Source organism: Dermacentor andersoni, chromosome 1, assembly GCF_023375885.2.
Source record: "Dermacentor andersoni chromosome 1, qqDerAnde1_hic_scaffold, whole genome shotgun sequence".
NCBI lineage: Eukaryota > Metazoa > Arthropoda > Arachnida > Ixodida > Ixodidae > Dermacentor > Dermacentor andersoni.
In genome coordinates, this window is record NC_092814.1 from 399,412,647 (window position 1) to 399,430,777 (window position 18,131).

Consider the following 18,131-nt stretch of genomic DNA (forward strand, 5'->3'; position numbering starts at 1 on the left):
GGCATCAAGCAAAAAGGTGCGCGATATACGGCGGCATCTCATAGCCAACCTGTCAGCGCCTGTTGACGGCGCTCCCTTCATCGCGATGCGCAGTTCAGCGACGGGTCTGGGCCTATCGTCGCCATGAAGAATGGTTCGAAAGAACACTACCAAAACTTGGCAGCCAGCATTTCAAATAGTCGTTCAGGGTATCAGAAATGACGTTCAGATACTTGGTTGACGTCTGCCGGCCAGCAATGCAACGGCAAGCGACAAATATGCACGAGTGCGTCGCTCTAGAAAAGCGTGTGGCGGCCAGCTTGTATAAGCTGTGCTCATGTGCGGAGGACAGAGCAGTAGTGGACATCTTTGGCATTGGTTGTTCTACCGTGAACATGATCTACAAGGAATTTTGTGCGACTGTTGTTGCCACCCTCGAAAAGGAATGGGTCAAAATGCCTTCACCGGACGGCATGCCAGCGCACGTAAAAATTCTATGCGGCGTGTGACTTTCCGCAAGGCGTTGGGGCCCTGGAAGGCTGTCACATACCGGTATTGCCGCCAAGGAGCACGCAAGTGATTATTATAACTACAAAGGCTGGTAAGTATGTCTCTATGGGTCTTTTTGTTATCGTTGACGTGATGAATAATTATGGCTGTAGTTGATGAAGACGTTTCGCCAAGTTGAAAGATTAATATTTAACATTGCCTTCGTTAAATGTTTTCAAAGCAATTAAAAGATAAATGCTAGGATTGCTGCACGTTTTGACATTTCACCAGTCATTACGCTCATTCTTAGTGGTGCACTGTGACCTGTGTAATTGTAATTCGTTGCTACGTGTATTTATCTTCTTGTTCTCTGTAACTTCATAGTTATGACGTTGTTCTTTGCAGGTACAGCATCGTATTGCTCGCCCTGGTCGACCATAAGTACCTGTTCAGGTACGTGAACGTCGGTTCACCAGGGCACTGTCATGACGCGTATGTGTACCGCCAGTCAGCATTGGCCGATATGGTTGAGGGACCCTTGTTCCAAGCCCCAACAGCAACAATCAGCGAAGTTGTGGTGTCACTGTTGATCCTGTGCGACCAGGCGTTTCCGCTGACTTCTAACCTAATGAAACCCTTCAAGAGTTTTGGAGAGAATGATCGGCACAGGTCGTATAATTATAATTGATGAAGTTCCCGGAGGATTGTTGAAAATGCGTTCAGAAGGCTCAAAGCTCGATTTAGGCTGGTTCTTAAGAAAATGGATGCCGACATTAGGAATATGGCAATGATCATAAGGGCCTGTGTGTGCTCCACAACATATGTGAACACTTTTCAGACTCTCTTTCACAGCAGTGGCTGCAAGAGTGATATTGAAAGTATGGCGTATGTGCAACCTGAACATTCTACAGATGTGCACGTCGGAAGCGAACCAGACGTTCGAGGAGCCCTCGTTGAATAATATAGCGAGCGTGAAGGCCACCAAAGTTTGTGATGCAGGGCTGTGTTCAGTTTGCTGCGCTGCTCGTCGTTGTCCACTGTACGCGTACATATCCACGTTTTTTGTTTCCCCTTTTGAATTCTCTGAACTGTGAAGCAGTTTCTAAGTCAAAGTAAAGTAGCTACGTCACTGAATAACAGCATGTTAGTGGGATCATCATGTTGCTTCACAAGCTATCTTTATCACAGAAACAACAAAGTTGCCTGCACGATTGTGTGCATTACAGTGATGCGAAAAAGTATCAAATATTTTACAGGCCTTTTATCAACGTTTTCTTTAGGCCCATAATAGCTGTTACCTTCAGTCAAACTAACAATTCCACAGTAAATAGTGAATTATAGGAGCTGCTGAACAGCTCCCCGTTATGTCTCTTGCATCTAGCAACTGGTATGTCACACACGATCATGATCCTCATGCAGTACATTTTTTTCCTTCGTAGCAGAGAAAGTAGGAAAATTAATTTGAAAGCTGAATGACTTGTCCTTACAATGCAATAACAGTGCAAGACCAGATGTTTTTTACACACCCCAAAAGTGCAAAGCAGCATTTATAGGCAGGCTGCACTACAACACAGATCGCCTTTGAAGCTCTGCTAGCACATGTAAACACAGTGGGTAGCAGGTGGCGGCTCTACTGTAGCACAGCCAATAGTTCCGACAAATTACGTCTTACCCCATTTATTCAGCTCCCATTTTTGTTTAATAAAGGAGCAGTTCTGTATCAATATGACAGGAGACTGGATTGATTGAAAACATGTTTTGTGGTCCCTTTTATACATGTGCGTTGCTGATGTGCGCTAACTGATGCTGGCACTTCGTATATTCACAATATACAAGGTTTGTCTGGGAAGTAGTACGACTGATTATTTTCCCCCCACAACGTGGTGAAGGAGGAAGATGTTATTACACTGGTTGGGTGGCGGGGGTCTTAGCTACGGTTGCACCAGACGTCTGCAAGCCTTCAGGGAGTGTACATAGAGCTGAACACTTTAAAAGTGCATTGTCATTTGCAGAATGAATCGTCTGTTAGGGCAGCGCTATGCAGTGAAGTTTTGCATCAAACTGGATAACTGAGTGAGACCCATTGCATGATGAAGTGTGTTTGAGCGGCACAAATTGTTTCAGGAGGGAAGAGGGGGGAGGGGTGTAACGAGGAAGCTGAAGAGCATTTCAGTTTCTGCATTCCAGGGAGCCTTCAGTGATTGGCAATGTCGCTGAAAATGCTGTGTTGATGCAGACCGGGCATATTTTGCAAAATATTAAGTCGATTTGTCGAAATTGTGAATACATTTTTTAAAATTCAGTCCTACTACTTTCCGGAGAAACCCTGCATGTATGTTCACAATAGAAAACATCTATTAAGAATGCTTCTGTACTACTAAAGAATTCCAGCATCATGCACAAACACCCCTGAGGCTGTAAGCTGAGCAACAGCTTACAGAGGGGGGGGGGGGGGATGGGTGTAACGAGGAAGCTGAAGAGCATTTCAGTTTCTGCATTCCAGGGAGCCTTCAGTGATTGGCAAAGTCGCTGAAAATGCTGTGTTGATGCAGACCGGGCATATTTTGCAAAATATTAAGTTGATTTGTCAAAATTGTGAATACATTTTTTTAAATTCAGTCCTACTACTTTCTGGAGAAACCCTGCATGTATGTTCACAATAGAAAACATCTATTAAGAATGCGTCTGTACTACTAAAGAATTCCAGCATCATGCACAAACACCCCTGAGGCTGTAAGCTGAGCAACAGCTTACAGAGGGGGGGGTGGGGATGGGTGTAACGAGGAAGCTGAAGAGCATTTCAGTTTCTGCATTCCAGGGAGCCTTCAGTGATTGGCAAAGTCGCTGAAAATGCTGTGTTGATGCAGACCGGGCATATTTTGCAAACTATTAAGTCGATGTGTCAAAATTGTGAAAACACATTCTTTAGTTCAGTCCTACTACTTTCCGGAGAAACCCTGCATGTATGTTCACAATAGAAAACATCTATTAAGAATGCTTCTGTACTACTAAAGAATTCCAGCTTCATGCACAAACACCCTGCAGCCCTGAGGCTGTAAGCTGAGCAACAGCTTACAGAGGGGGGGGGTGGGGATGGGTGTAACGAGGAAGCTGAAGAGCATTTCAGTTTCTGCATTCCAGGGAGCCTTCAGTGATTGGCAAAGTCGCTGAAAATGCTGTGTTGATGCAGACCGGGCATATTTTGCAAACTATTAAGTCGATGTGTCAAAATTGTGAAAACACATTCTTTAGTTCAGTCCTACTACTTTCCGGAGAAACCCTGCATGTATGTTCACAATAGAAAACATCTGTTAAGAATGCTTCTGTACTACTAAAGAATTCCAGCATCATGCACAAACAACCTGCAGCCCTGAGGCTGTAAGCTGAGCAACAGCTGCATCAGTTTCTTCACTAGGTACAAGGAAAAAATTACCAGTAGGTCGCAACAAATGCGGGACGTGACCTCCCGTCAATCTTTATTAAAATATTGCTCCAGCAGGCCAAGAAGTCTTTCTTGGGCATTTATCTGTCGCTCTCTGAGCACCCGCTCTTTGGTTGCCGATTCCAATGCCTGCCGAAGCAGGCGTTGCTCATTAAGGAGGTCCCGCTGAAATTTGCTTTTGTCTGTAAGCTTTCTCTTTCGAGAATGACGCTGGTTCTCGTTTGTTAGCTGAGTTCTCTGTGATGGCACCTCATCTTCCAGTCCTGGCTCCAGCTCCCATTCATCCTGGGTGTTATGTGGCGATTGGTAGTCATGCTCCATGCTACAGATCAACTGAAGGGTGAAAAGAATTGTCTTCAGCACACATACACAACAGTGAAACTTGATTTAGTAGCATCCTACTTAGCTCATTAAGGCTACCTCATCACACCTGATTATCAAAACCATACACTTGTCTTCAATAGGCCTTTTTTACAATGTGGCTCTAGTGTGTTCATGACACCAAAAAACTTCCTGTTGCACATTTTCTGCACCCAGTTCTACCAGAAAGCATGCGATTTGTAGCGCTATACGTGAGAAGATGGGGCACTACCTCACTATATGCCTGCATGCACATTACAATGCTTTTAAGGGCATTCTTGTCTGTATATGTAGGTACATTGCTTGATATGTGGCCTTGTTACTGCTTGAGTGCACATCAGTTCTTTATGTCCATAAAAGTACGATGAGAGCAAGGGAAATTGCTGAATCATTTTAATTAAGCTCGATGTGTGTAAGCAATTCAACAGCATCATTAAACTGCACTTGAATCATGCTTTTATTTCATCTTGCTTTCCGTGCTTTTCTGTCACCTCGTCGTCCTTCACTTGATGTATACAATTTTCATGCTTCTGAATAAGAAATTTTTGGGAGCACTGGCCCTGCCTCAATTGGCAGTTTTTGTTTGCATTTTCAGCCATACCTATCCAAAACTGTACCAACTTGTCCGTTCTTATGCATTTAAAAGCACAACATGCTGAGTATGCACTTTTATGAGCATGCATTTGTACAGGTTTATGGCGATGAACTTGCCTGTTCAAATGTGGCGTCTTGTGTGCGCTTCTGCCAGCGACTGGTCATTCGCTGGCAGTGCTCCCAGAGAGTGGTGCGTTTCACTAGAACACAGCCGTGGCACAGGTGCCAAGCCTGTTGTGCCTAACTTCTGGAAAGGTCGGTGAACAGCACAAGTGCCAGTGCCAGCAGTGGGTGGCACACTGGCATGTGCCAGTGTGCCACCCGCTGGATATGCCACTCGTTGATAGCACGATGGCCTAGTTGAGCTTCGTGGTCAGTGTTCATTTCACGTATGTTAGTAGAGATACGAAATTCACTCACATTTAGCTATCCACGATCGAAATATTCTTTATTCATGTAGGCATTTTATCATTTCTCCTAAATGTAACCTACTCATAGAAGAACCAACATTTGGGCAACTTGGTAGTGGTTGAACATCGTGATGGGGCAGCGTAAACGACGAATACACAAGGAAGGCCTTGTGCTGCCCTGTATATTTCCTTGTGTCTTCGTCATTTGCACTGCCCCGCCAAGATGTTCAACCTACTGATAGTAAAAAGGGAGCGTTTGTGTGGGCTCAGTTTGATGAATCAGTCAAATGCAAAGAGTACTGACTGACATGTTCTTCATACATAGCTACGGATCACCTATGCATGCAATATTTCTAAATATCTTCCTTTGGATGAATGTACAGTAACACCCATTAAAGTGCCAGTCTGTTTAGAAATGTTGGCAGCTATTTTAGTTATGTAAATGATACATTTTTTCGGGGCATACATAGAGACTGAAAGGTGTTCTGGCGTGGTGTTGTGTAGGACATCGCAAGGGTGCGCCACATACCTTTTCCACGGCACAACTTTCTCTCTGGGCTGTGCAAGCTGTGTGCAGGACCCACCCTATCCCCAATGGCAACCAAGCTGGCTTTCCTGCCGTGCTGTTTCCCAAGCGAGTTGTGGCACAGTTTCTGTGCGTTCATTTTTGCTGGCCTTGTGTCAAATGTCTCGGTGCAGCACAAATCGTCATTATTTCCACTCTCCTCTGCATTTGCATATCTGTGCTAACAGCGCAAGTCATTTGAGCTTTGAGGGGTTTAGTAAATTGTCATCATTCTCCATCTCATGTATGGTGAAAACAAACATGGGGAAAGATTTCATTGCATCAGAAACAGAATCCTGCTGTGCACCAAGTTTCCAATTTCACTATTGTATAATTATTAGTGTAGCAATATTAATCACAGAAGAAAAATTCTATGATTAAAATTGTCACACCATATATACAATAGCGAAACTGGCATAGCTAAAGACTGGTATTAACACTCAGTATGTTTCAGTAAGAAAAGATCACGCTAAAAAGATAAGGCTGTACCAGTGCTGTATTAACGTTTTGAAATACTCTTTCCTAATGCAATAGAAGACGAATAAGCTGCCTAGTCATTTATTCACTTTATTATCTGCATGCCGTAATTTGTCATGTGCCAATTGTATACAATTTTACTCTTGTGGTATGCAAAGCTGTATGCAATGAATGTTTCCTTCTATGAGTGCTTCTTTTTTTTTTGTTGAATTTTTATTTAGGACTGTTCAATGCTTATGTGATGTTAATACCTGTTGTTTCTACTACTGTTTTAGCAATACGCCAATTTTATGTTGGAACTAAGCCTCCCCCATACAATAATGCTTTATGGGTGACGTAGGTACATGTAATAAATATGTCTACTGTATATAAGGTCTACACACTCCAGGTGAAATACTGTGCCGTTTTCTGATACCACTCCAAAAAAATGTGTTTAACTCGCATGACTGCATTCTTTTTTCTTCACTAACAGATGTCAGGTAGATAGTTCCACATGCAGATGGTGTGTAGGAGTGCAAATAAATAATAATAAAAAACAGCCATTCCACTATAGATGCACTTGAAGCCGAGGTAGTTACGCAAGCTCTGTGGCCTGGACAGAAGGACTTCAAGACGCAAGGGTGGAGTTGTTGCGAAATTAGTATGAAGGCTCGCCATTATGCTGAGACCCAATGAGGGCAGTTGAGAAGCACAATAAATTTGAGCTGTATTAGATTGGTAATTATAATTACTGGAAATAAATGCAGCAGCCCATATTTTAACTTCCTCTTTAGAGGTAGATAAACTGGTAAATAAGGGCAGCAGATTGCAGATACATACTCATGGATGGACAAGTGCTATTCTAAACACGTCTGGCTATACTAGAACATGGGTCTGTGTGTTAAAGGGGCCCTCAAATACTTTTAGAATGTAGCAAGAAAACATTGTTGATCCCCTGGTGAGGCTCCTATGAACACGTGAGTCAAATGTTATCGCACTGCATGCAGCAGAGAATGTAAAACCTGGTGCCATTGTTGCAGTTACCTCTGAGATGAAGTGTAGATACCGTGGCCGCCACGGGGTTGCCGCCAAGAGCCATCTTGCCTGAGGCATTCAACCTTAGCGTGGGGCATTGCCCTCTTGCTCTCTCTCCTGTGGGGCTTCCTGTGCACTAGTGGAAATGATAGGAGAAAGCTGCTCCTCGGTCTGACAAGTACATCTAACTTTGCTTGTGCTTAAAGGATTAAAAAAAAGAAAGCTTTATGGCAGGGGCGTCGTGAGACGACATATTAGTGATGTCATTCAGTAACTAGTTATAAAAGTCAAGGCCCCTTTAAAAGCATAGAAAACTAGGTATGAAGTTGTTTTTAGGCTGCAGTACATAGGAAAATGCAACTCCGTAGTAAATTTCCACGACTGCATCTCGTACCGGATATTGCTTTTCTGAATAATACTGATATAGGTAATTGAAGTTGTTGGGATTCTATGATTGTGAATGTGAGATGTCACGATGTGTACTTTCAACAGATGCATGTTAGCGAGTGGTCGCCCAGAAACTATTTACCACCACTCTTGAGTGTAGTTGTAATGTTTGTGATCTGTTGGAAGCTGACTTACCAGCTGTGCTTACCAGAACATGCGGTAAATTATTTTCTTTGAACTGAAATACGGCCCCCGACTGCACTTCGCATGGAAGCTTGGGCTTGTTGGTGATTCATTGGAAAAAAGGACGCAGCACGAGAGCGAGCGACATTGTGTCAGTCTTTTTTGCGCTGTGTCCTTTCTCTCCCCGACTGCACTGTGTCTTGAGGGGAAATGACTGGTTTTAGTAAAGAATGTAAGGGCCTCATGAACAGAACTACATTAGGACCCCTCAAGCCACTACTGCTTTTAGTGCTTGCACTTCAAGATTATACAGGGTGTTTCACTTAGGCTAAACTTTAACAAATATGCAAATGCTACATAGCTGGACAGAACCAAGGTAACATTGTATGCTGTCGCTTGGAGATACTCCGATTATTTTTTTGCTTTGTCCCCTGTTAAATAATTTGTCTTAATAAATTTTCGATTTTTATACTTAGATGAAAAGTGTCAATGGGAAAATTGTGAGGCAACATGAGAAACTCCCAATACAGCTTTCTGTTGCTCAATACGTGCTACATAAAAGTGCATTTCCGAGCATGAAAGATGCCCGTGAATACATGCAGTGCTTTGAGCGGCCAGTCGCTCTGTAATTTTGCATGTATTTGCGGGCATCTTTCACGCTCATAAAATCACTTTTATGTAGCGTGTATTGAGCAACGAAAAGCTGCATTGGGAGTTTTTAATGTTGCTCTACAATTTTCTCATTGGCACTCTTCACCTAACTATAATAATTGAGAAGGTGATAAATAATTAAAACTAATTATGTAATTACGTGGAATGCAAAAATTCTGAGTATCTCTAAGCGACGACAAACAAGTGAAATATCCTATAGTTGGCTGGAGTGCTGAATTTCAGAGGGGAAAGTCCCATGTGCGATACCACTTGTTCCATGTTGAGATGATTATCATTATTGCAATGTTGTGGATGGGGCAAGACTGGATGGGCAGGACAGTGACAGACCACGAGGCTGCTGCCTTTTTATTGTTGCTGCATGAAGCTACTCTTCGGTTATGAAGCACTCAAGGCCAGCGTCAGTTAATTACAGTGACTCTCTTCCTATAGACCTGCTCCAGGCCATGACAGGCATGCATCATTCTATTGGTCCTGAGCTTTTTATTGTCGTACAGGAAAAGAAGCATAACCGCAGATTACTATGGTGACGTATTGAAGCCAGTCAACGAAAAATTGTGACAAGTTTTTTTTCTGTCCATGGGCCTGTGTGCTGGCAAAGATGTCGTAGGTTTCTTGTTTACTACATGAAGCTTTCTTTAAAACTGATGGTAGCGCTAAAAAGGACGAACACACGGTGAAAAGACGACACGACGACGAGGAAACGCTAAAAAAAACCTCGTCGTGTCGTCGTTTTACCGTGTGTTCGTCCTTTTTAGCGCTACCATCAGTTTTAAAGAATGCATCACCAACTAGCCCAGCACCAAGTTTTATTGATACATGAAGCTTATCTATAGTGGCATTATAAGGTGTTCACAAGTAAGCATCTTCATTACCATTATGGCGATATGGAGGTGATCATTTCTTGGTGTGTACACCAAATTGAGGACAAGATACAGCTGGACCACTTTGGCTTGAATAGCTGCACGACTGGTTGCTCGAGGCACTTTGCGTGTATTCGCATGCTTCTTTCATGCTTGGAAAAACACTTTTATGTAGCATGTATCCAGCAACAGGAAGCTGTATCTGGAGTTTTTCATTTTCCTGTACAATTTTCTCATTGACACTTTTCATGAAATTATAATATTTAAGGAGTTGATGAATTAGGACTATGTAATTAGGTAGAATACAAAAAATAATCTGAGTATCTCCAAATGATGGCATACAACATTACCTTGGTTCTGTCCGGCTACATGACATTTGCATATGTTTAAGTCTTGGTGCACGATAGTTTGGACACCCTGTACAGAGGTGAACCTATGTTCGTGTTCAATCTATTTTCAAGTATATATGCTAACTAGCATCAACCAGATAGTGGCACATTCTGTCGCTCGTGAGATTGTCAAAGTTGCATGATCACTCATGTTTTGCTTTTTCATCTCTTCCATGAAGCCAAGTCTTCATTGTGCACAAGTGTGAGCCATTTGACATTTTAGAAATGTATTCCATGACTGTAGCCGAATATCTTCTTTATTGGCCTTTTAAGAAAGGATGGCAAGCAGACTTGCGCACTTCTGAAGGACTGCATTATGTGTTACTGAAGTTTCATTTCTTCTTAACCGATGGATGTTTCTACTGCTATCCCTGCAACATGTCTGCACTGTAACAAATGCCTTTCATGCAATGCTTCTGGCGCCTTCACCTGTTGAGTGCTCTTATTGCTTCGGAGGCTTTCTCAGGTGTGTTGAATTTAACTAGCTTCTATGCTGATGTATAACTTCCTTGTTGTTGTTATAATACAGTACCATTATTTTTGTGTGTGCACATTTGGATCAGTGTATGCTAATAACTGTTATTCTGGTACTGTATTATTTAGCTACATTAGCCGGGGAAAAGTGGCATCTGAAGCCACAGGTCAATGCCCGCTGTTCACCAAGTCTTTTTCTCTTCACTATGCAGATGGGAAAGGCGAGGCTGAAGGCCACCAAGTGTAACCCAGGTGACAAGAAGCCTGTTCACGTGAAGAAAGGAGATTCCAAACCCGTGGTATGTATGTCCCGCTTGTATTCATGTCATGGGTGGCCTGCAGCAGGTGTAAACACTTTGTAAATACTTGGCAGAGTTGTGCATGCACATATCCAAGTATACTTTAGAGGCTGCTTTAAAATAGCTGAAGGCATATAGCAGGGGTTACGATGCATACTCGTAATGTGTTATGCATCTACTGCAGAGACCAAAATTAATTGAAACCAGGTAAAAATGGTGTTCCAAAATGTGCAGGACTGAGAATGATTCAAGCTGCACTACTAGTCTGTTTCAGGGTTAAGATGTGCAGCAGTGTGGTGCCAGCCTTACCTCATCTCCACTTCTGCATGAACAGTTGCTGTTAACCAGACAACTTCCTTAGCTCCTTGCCAGCCATGGAGCTGCATGCTGTGTCTACGGGTGGCACGGCATGGGTTGCCCAGATGGTGGGGGGCTTCTTAGGCCATCTAGTGTGGTACCTCGTGACTATATTGCATAAGAACACTGCATGAGCCTGCCCGAAAGCCTGGGCCAGGTAAACCCATCTTTAATGGGCCGGGGATGCCCTCGGGCTTGAAGCCGTGGGCCATGCCTAATCCCGCTCACTGATGAGCCTAAATTGGACCTTTGAACAAATGCTGGCACTCGGCATAGATCCAAGGCATTCTATGTAAAGGTCAAGTGAGAAGTTGGGAGAACTGTCTCCTAATTACCTTATCAAGCAAAATTGAAAAAGTTATAATTTTCGATTTTATATATATTTTTTGGGAAAAGTGTTAATTCTTTTTGTTGCTACAAAAACAAGGACTGCTCTCACAGAAAAACAAGTTATACATGTACTACAAAACGCTCTATATACAGTCTGACTTAGCACTTTTTGAGATTGCACAATTTTGTTGCTCTTGACATGATTGTTTCGTTGCACTTGTGATTTTACCACTTCTTTTATTTCATTCCATTGACGATTGCTATATGGGCACCGCAGTTTACATGGACAGCTTTCACCTTGCAAGAGCGTTGGCAGTGTTCCTCGTGGGCCTTGAATGTGCGCATGTGTTTGTTCTGGGGTCAGCAGGGCAGTGCATTTCCCACCTTCAGTCGCGCCCAAGCTCAAAGAGGCGTATGTGAAACTTCAGCTGTTTTAGCATCACATATAATTTTATGCCTTTTCTTACCGTAAGAGCCATTTTATTGCGACAGCAATTAGGACACTGGATGTATGGACGGATGGAAGGTAGGAGCGTCCCCTTTGAAACGGGGTGATGGCAGTTGCCACTATGCTCAGCTTATTTTTGTTTAACTGTGTTGGAATTGATTCAAATAAGCCATTTTCTTTAAATACGTCTTCCTACACTTTTAACCTTATGTCACCTCTGCTTTTGAGCCACCAATCCTCCAATCTCTTTTTGCTAATTTCCACCGCATATTTATTTACATGACTATTGTTATCTCTGGACCCTAAGGCCTCAGGAAACGTGACTGTGCCCGCATCGACATCGGGATGGATATCGTCACATTTTAGTATGAGGTGTTCTATTGTTTCTGCAGATTTACCACACACAGTACACGTGTCTTCTTCTTCGTTAAATTTCTTTTCATAGCTCCGCGTTCTAAGACATCCTGACTTAGATTCAAAGAGTAGGGCACTGCCTCTTGAGTTATCATAAAACGCCTCCTTCCTGATCTGCTGTTTCCAGTCTCGATATAGTTCAACACTATGCTTCTTTTCCATTGAATTTATCCAATTTTTGCCTTCCGCGTTTTTAACCTGTCGTTTAATGCTCTGTCTTTCTCCATCCTCGTGTCTGGCATATTTACTGGTTAGCTTCCTAGTTCTTTTCTGCCATTGTGAGTCAACGCTCTTTCTATATAGGTATTCAAATACCTTAGCTGCCCACCTGTTATTGTCCAATTTCCTCAGGCGTTTTTCATATAGGATTTTACTCTGAGCTTTCCGTGCTTCGAACGATGCCCAGCCCATATCCCTCTGTACTGCTTCGTTTGTGGTTTTCCTGTGGGCACCTAGTGCTAATCTTCCAACAGCTCTCTCATTTACTTCTAGTCTCGACTGAACTTCTGCCCTTAAGCACAGGACCGCATTCCCAAAACTAAGCCCCGGCACCATTACTCCATTCCTAATACCTCTCAGTACCTCATACATGTACCCCCACAATGCCTTATGTTTCATTATCCTGGCATCTCTTTGCCTTTTGCTGTGACAGACTGTTCTCGCTTTTCCGTGTACCTCTGCCCTTTGTTTATCCATACCCCGAGATATTTGTATTCGGCCACTTGGGGTATTTCATGGCCTTGTATTGTAAGCTCCTGATCAGCTGTATCGTTGAAAAACATCCCACCGTACTTAGTTACACTAAAACTGAAACCTAGACTGTCTCCTTCGTCTCCACAGTAATTTACCAGATTTTGCAAATCTCCCTGGCTATCTGCTAACAGTACAATATCGTCCGCATGCATTAAACCCGGTAGTCGTTGCCCAACAACCTTTCTGCCTAATCTGTGCGACAGATTATACCCTAGATTGCTTCCTTGTAGCCTTCTTTCCATACTTATCATGTAAAGCATGAGCAGCAGCGGTGATAGAGGACAACCTTGCCTTAATCCTTTGTGTACCTCGACAGTTGTCGTACTCTTAATTCCTTCCGATGTTATTTCAACATTATTTTCTCGATATATTTCCCGTAGAAAATCAATTGCCTCGTGATTGATACCTTATCTTTTAATATGTTCCACAGGAGTTCCCTGTTCACATTGTCCTATGCACCGCTTATGTCCAGGAAGGCTAAATACAGAGGTCTATATTGCGCCTTAGCTATTTCTATGCACTGGGTAAGCACGACCAGGCTATCATCTAAGCGCCTGCCACTTCTGAACCCGTTCTGAAGTTCCCCGAGTATTCTATTACTTTCTACCCATGACTGCATATTTAATTTCACTGCCTGCGTTACCAGCCTATGTATAACTGATGTTATCGTAATTGGTCGGAAGGATTTTATGTTCGTCTTATCGCCTTTCCCTTTATAAATCAAATTCATTTTACTCTGTTTCCAGCTGTGCGGAATTTGCTTATTTTTTATGACTGCCTCCAATGCTTTCATCAACGTTTCCTTGCTTCTTGGGCCAAGTTCATTAATTAACTTGATTGGAATTTCGTCTATCCCTGTGGACGTGCCTTTTGGAACATTTGCTTCCGCATTTTTCCAGTTAGGATTGGTCAGTTCTAATCTGTTCTCTATTGTGCTATACTGTGTTGCTTCCTCATTTGGGGCGATTACCCTATCGTCTTTCCTAAATGACTCGGCTATAACTGAACCAATGTAGTTCACAGTGACATCTCCCTCTAAACAATTTCCCTCGGCATTGTGAATCTGTACCTGCTTTCTGTGATTCGCTTTACCCAGCCAGCTTATATGGTACCAAAATTTTCTTGACCCCCCTTTAGTTGCATCGCGAACTTCAGCCAGCCAGCGATCAGAGGACTGCTTTATTTTTGCCTGGACGAGGACCTGCACTTGTTGTTTCTTTTGGCGATAATATTCCCATTTTTGGCCTATTTCCTCTTCAGATAACTGTGCCCTCTTTGCTTCTCTGTGTTCCTGTGATGCCAACCGTCGTTGTTCGATGGCCTCCCTAATTTCCTTATTCCACCAACTTCGTGGCTTCCTCTTTGCTCTCCAGCCGTGTACTCCTTTTACTTCTTTTATTTTTATACTAATGAGTAGTTCTAACTGATTATAATTCGACTGTTCCATCGGATGTTTTTCTATTGCTTCCTCTATGCCGGCCGCTATTTGCACTATTTGTTCGTCATTTATTTTTGCGTTCTCTTTTTGACTTTTCTGCATTTCTCTTTGGGCAGGGCTCCCAACTGTAGACTAATATGCTTATGATCACTTCCAAGGCTGTACTTCCCCTCTTCATCTATTTTCATTATTGCGAGCTTCCTATACATCCCCTGCGACATTAAGCAGTAGTCAATGGTCGTTTTCCTGTTACGGGATTCCCACGTGATTGTCCCTCGCACTTAGTTTCTCTATTTCTCTATTTACTATAACTAGGTTGTGTCGCTCACAGAAGTCTAGCATCAACTTCCCATTACAATCTGTGTATCCATCCAGATCCTCGATGTGGCCATTCATGTCACCCAGCAGAATAATATCGGCACCTTCTCCAAACTGCTTTATATCGTCATTGAGACACTTCACTAGATCCTTGTTATCTTGCCTGTATTTGTCCCCTGTCCCTAAATAAACTACTCCTAGCCATGTCTTTTTACCGGCAATTGTGCCTGATACCCGGACATGTTCTTTGCAAGTTGACTTTATTCTTTGCCAATTTGTTCCTTGGTGTATGAGCATACGTACACCTCCTCCCTTCCTCTCCGTTGTTTTCTGTTGCTCCTTTCCCAGACGTAGCCTTCAATAAACGGTGGGTCTTCTAGATCCCTGCGATGTGTTTCGTATAGCGCGTACATGCCTACTTCTTTGTCCTTTAACTGCTGTTCTATTTCTAACCACTTCGCTCTCTTTCTACCGCCTTGCATGTTTATGTACCCGATCCTGGTGTTAAATTTCTTTTTTGTAGTTTTCTTCCTGGACCTCCTAGTGGCCATTCTATTGGCGTTAGCCTCTCTTGTTGCACTTTCTACATTGTTTCTACCTACCCCTATGCCCTGAGCTGCAGTGGACCCCCTAAAAGGGGCTGAAGGGGCTCCCATGCCGCTGCCATTGTGCTGTCACGGTATTGCCGCATGCGCATGGACCACATATAGAGGGTTAGAAGGTTTACATTGAGACGCAGAGTGCATTTAGCTGCAAAAACATCAAAGCCAAGTTGCTCTCGTGCAGGGTATGAGACCGGCCTAGCTGGTGTTCCATCTCGTTACACCCTGGTGTAATAAGATGGATCACTCTTTCACTTTGCTCAATAGCCTCTGCTCGAGCCAGGGCAACATTCTGGCTTCCACAAATGCCATGAGCGTTGTGCATACGCACGCCAGCGTTCCTCCTGTGCAGCTGTGTACTTACCACACCGTAGTGAATACATTGGCCGGACAGGAAGTACCGTGAAAACCGGACTATAGGTCGGACCGGAATATAGGTCGATCCCCCAACTAACGAATTCTAAAAAATGAAAAAAATCTTTTTCAATGGAGAGACACCCTTACCTTGAAACAAATGCGACTCATGCAAAATAGTGACAGTATTTATTTAAATGCTGCTCGCCTGTGCACCCGGCCAATTTTTAACAGTATCGCGCGGCCATCGACCCGCGTGTTTGTCAGCACCTTATTAACAGCGCTGAGCGGTGAAACAAACGAGATACGCGCATATGTACACGTGCACTTACTTTCGCTATTTCGCTGCTCTGTGCCGTGACGATAAGGTGCTGACAAACATGCGGGTCAATGGTCGCACAATACTGTTAAAAATTGGCCAGGGGTACAGTACATAGAAGGGCACGAAGTGCGCAGGTGCTACTCCGAATCAGAGCAACGCCTTTGATCAGAGTCTTCCAAACTAGAGTCGGATGACCAGTGCTTCTCGCTGCCCAGTCCAGAGGCGCGCGATCTCTACCGCTTTCAAACGGATGCATTCGGATGTCACAGGCAGTGATCTTACACGCAGCTCCTGGACGAACTCCGCAACCTTGTCTTCCAGTTCTGCGGTCCGCCTACGATATGACGTTTTCTGTTGGTTCGCTGCTTCTGCCTCCGCCAGTACCGAATGCTCTTTTCGGATACTCCTAATTCGCGCTGTGCCGCGAGGTTGCCGTGGGCTTCCGCGCACTCAATCACCTTTTTCTTGAAGGTGACGGTGAATTGCCGTCGGCTTCCGCTCATTTTTAAACAAAATGTGAAAAAGCAGTCTTTAACCAATGTAACTTTGTGACAATGTAAACACAAATATACGGCGTCACAATGTCGCCACGCCGTGCTGCTGCTGATGGCGATAGCGAAGGCGGCTCTTCATCCGCCCATTGTTGCAAGACTTCCGTAGTTTTTCCGCCTATGTCCGGTACATAAGACGAGGGTTGACTTTTCGCAATGGTTTTTTGAAAAAAAGTTCGACTTATATTCCGGTTTTTACGGTAGCTGTGAACATGAAGCTACATCTAGCGCTGATAAGCTCCAAAAGCTTTCCCCATTTTCCGCCTGCATCGTCAAGGTGCAACACCAACACCGTTGCTGAAATTCCTCATGCGACAAGCATAGTGCCATGGCAGGTACAGTCAAATCTTGATATAATGAATCGCCTAGGACTACCGGAAATCGTTGGTTATTTTGAAATATTGTTGTAATGAAAAACTTGTGGGTATGAGCCAGTGGTCAAACCTAGGAATAAAAATGACGCACCTTGGCAGTAGATGCGTGTGTAGACAAGCATACTCTCAAATAAAAATGGTTCACTCTCTTCAAAGCTGCTTTATTTAAATAAATCAGTGATTTTCTTCTGGCACGTGCAGCACACACCACCGATTAGAAATGTCTACATCTTCCACTTTGCGCAATACCTTATTGGGTATGTCATTGCACCGAGCGATGAGAGCGCAGACTTTGTTCATGTGCACTAAAACATCATTGTTGCCCGCCGTGGTTGCTCAGTGGCTATGGTGTTAGGCTGCTGAGCACGAGGTCGCGGGATTGAATCCCGGCCACGGCGGCCGCATTTCGATGGGGGCGAAATGCGAAAACACCCGTGGTACTTAGATTTAGGTACACGTTAAAGAACCCCAGGTGGTCGAAATTTCCGGAGTCCTCCACTACGGCGTGCCTCATAATCGGAAAGTGGTTTTGGCAAGTAAAACCCCATAATTTAAAACATAATTGTTCGACACAATCTCGTCATCGTCACTGGAGACATCGCGAGTGCAATTAACAATTTCCTCGGTTGTCAGGTCTACCACCGTTAGTGTTTCGCTGTTGCTCTCCACGTAGTCATCGAAGGAAGAGACAGTGGGCAGCAGTTCCGCAACCTCGATCCAAAAGTCTCCTGGGTTGTTGTCAGCCACCTCTGGGTCATCTCTTAAGCTGCACAGGTGCTTTGACGAGCCCTGCTTTTTGCCAGCAGTTGCTAATGGTGCATGCCTTGAAGTTCAGCTAAGCTCCTGTGAGCATTTCCGCTGCCTGATGAATATTGATTGCAGTCGGCTCTTTTAGGCAAAGGTTGACAATCAACCGCAGCATAAGGCGCTTACGAAATTCTGTCTTCACACTCTGCCTTGGTCTAGGGGTTACAGCAAGGATGTGTTGTTTGGTGGAAGAAACTCCAAGCGAACATTCGCAATGTGAGCAGAGCAGTTGTCGACAACCAGTAGAATTCTTTGGTCATCCCTCCTCATTTGATTGAGTTTGATGAGCCACTCGGAAAATAGTTTTCTGGTCATCCAGGCTCGCTTGTTGGCGGGGTAGTCGTACGGTGCCAACATGAAGTTTTTAATGCAACGAGGCTTTGCGATGACGAGTGGTTTAATTTTCTTTGTGCCTGTTGCATTGCCGCAAAGCAGGACTTTCATGCGAAGATGCGACTTCTTCCCTCCT

At 43.8% G+C, this 18,131-nt stretch overlaps 1 protein-coding gene across 1 annotated transcript in view; it reads left to right on the forward strand.

The window, feature by feature from the left end:
- The first annotated feature begins 493 nt into the window (after positions 1 to 493).
- The window catches only part of LOC126518596 (uncharacterized), a 79,437-nt gene continuing 61,799 nt past the window's right edge, over positions 494 to 18,131 (forward strand). Inside the window, exons 1-4 of the mRNA XM_055064938.2 lie at positions 494 to 580; positions 874 to 921; positions 5,779 to 5,908; positions 10,508 to 10,594. Of these exons, the coding sequence (XP_054920913.1) occupies positions 10,508 to 10,594 (87 nt within the window). The 5' untranslated portion in view covers positions 494 to 580; positions 874 to 921; positions 5,779 to 5,908. The remainder of the gene's footprint in view (positions 581 to 873; positions 922 to 5,778; positions 5,909 to 10,507; positions 10,595 to 18,131) is intronic.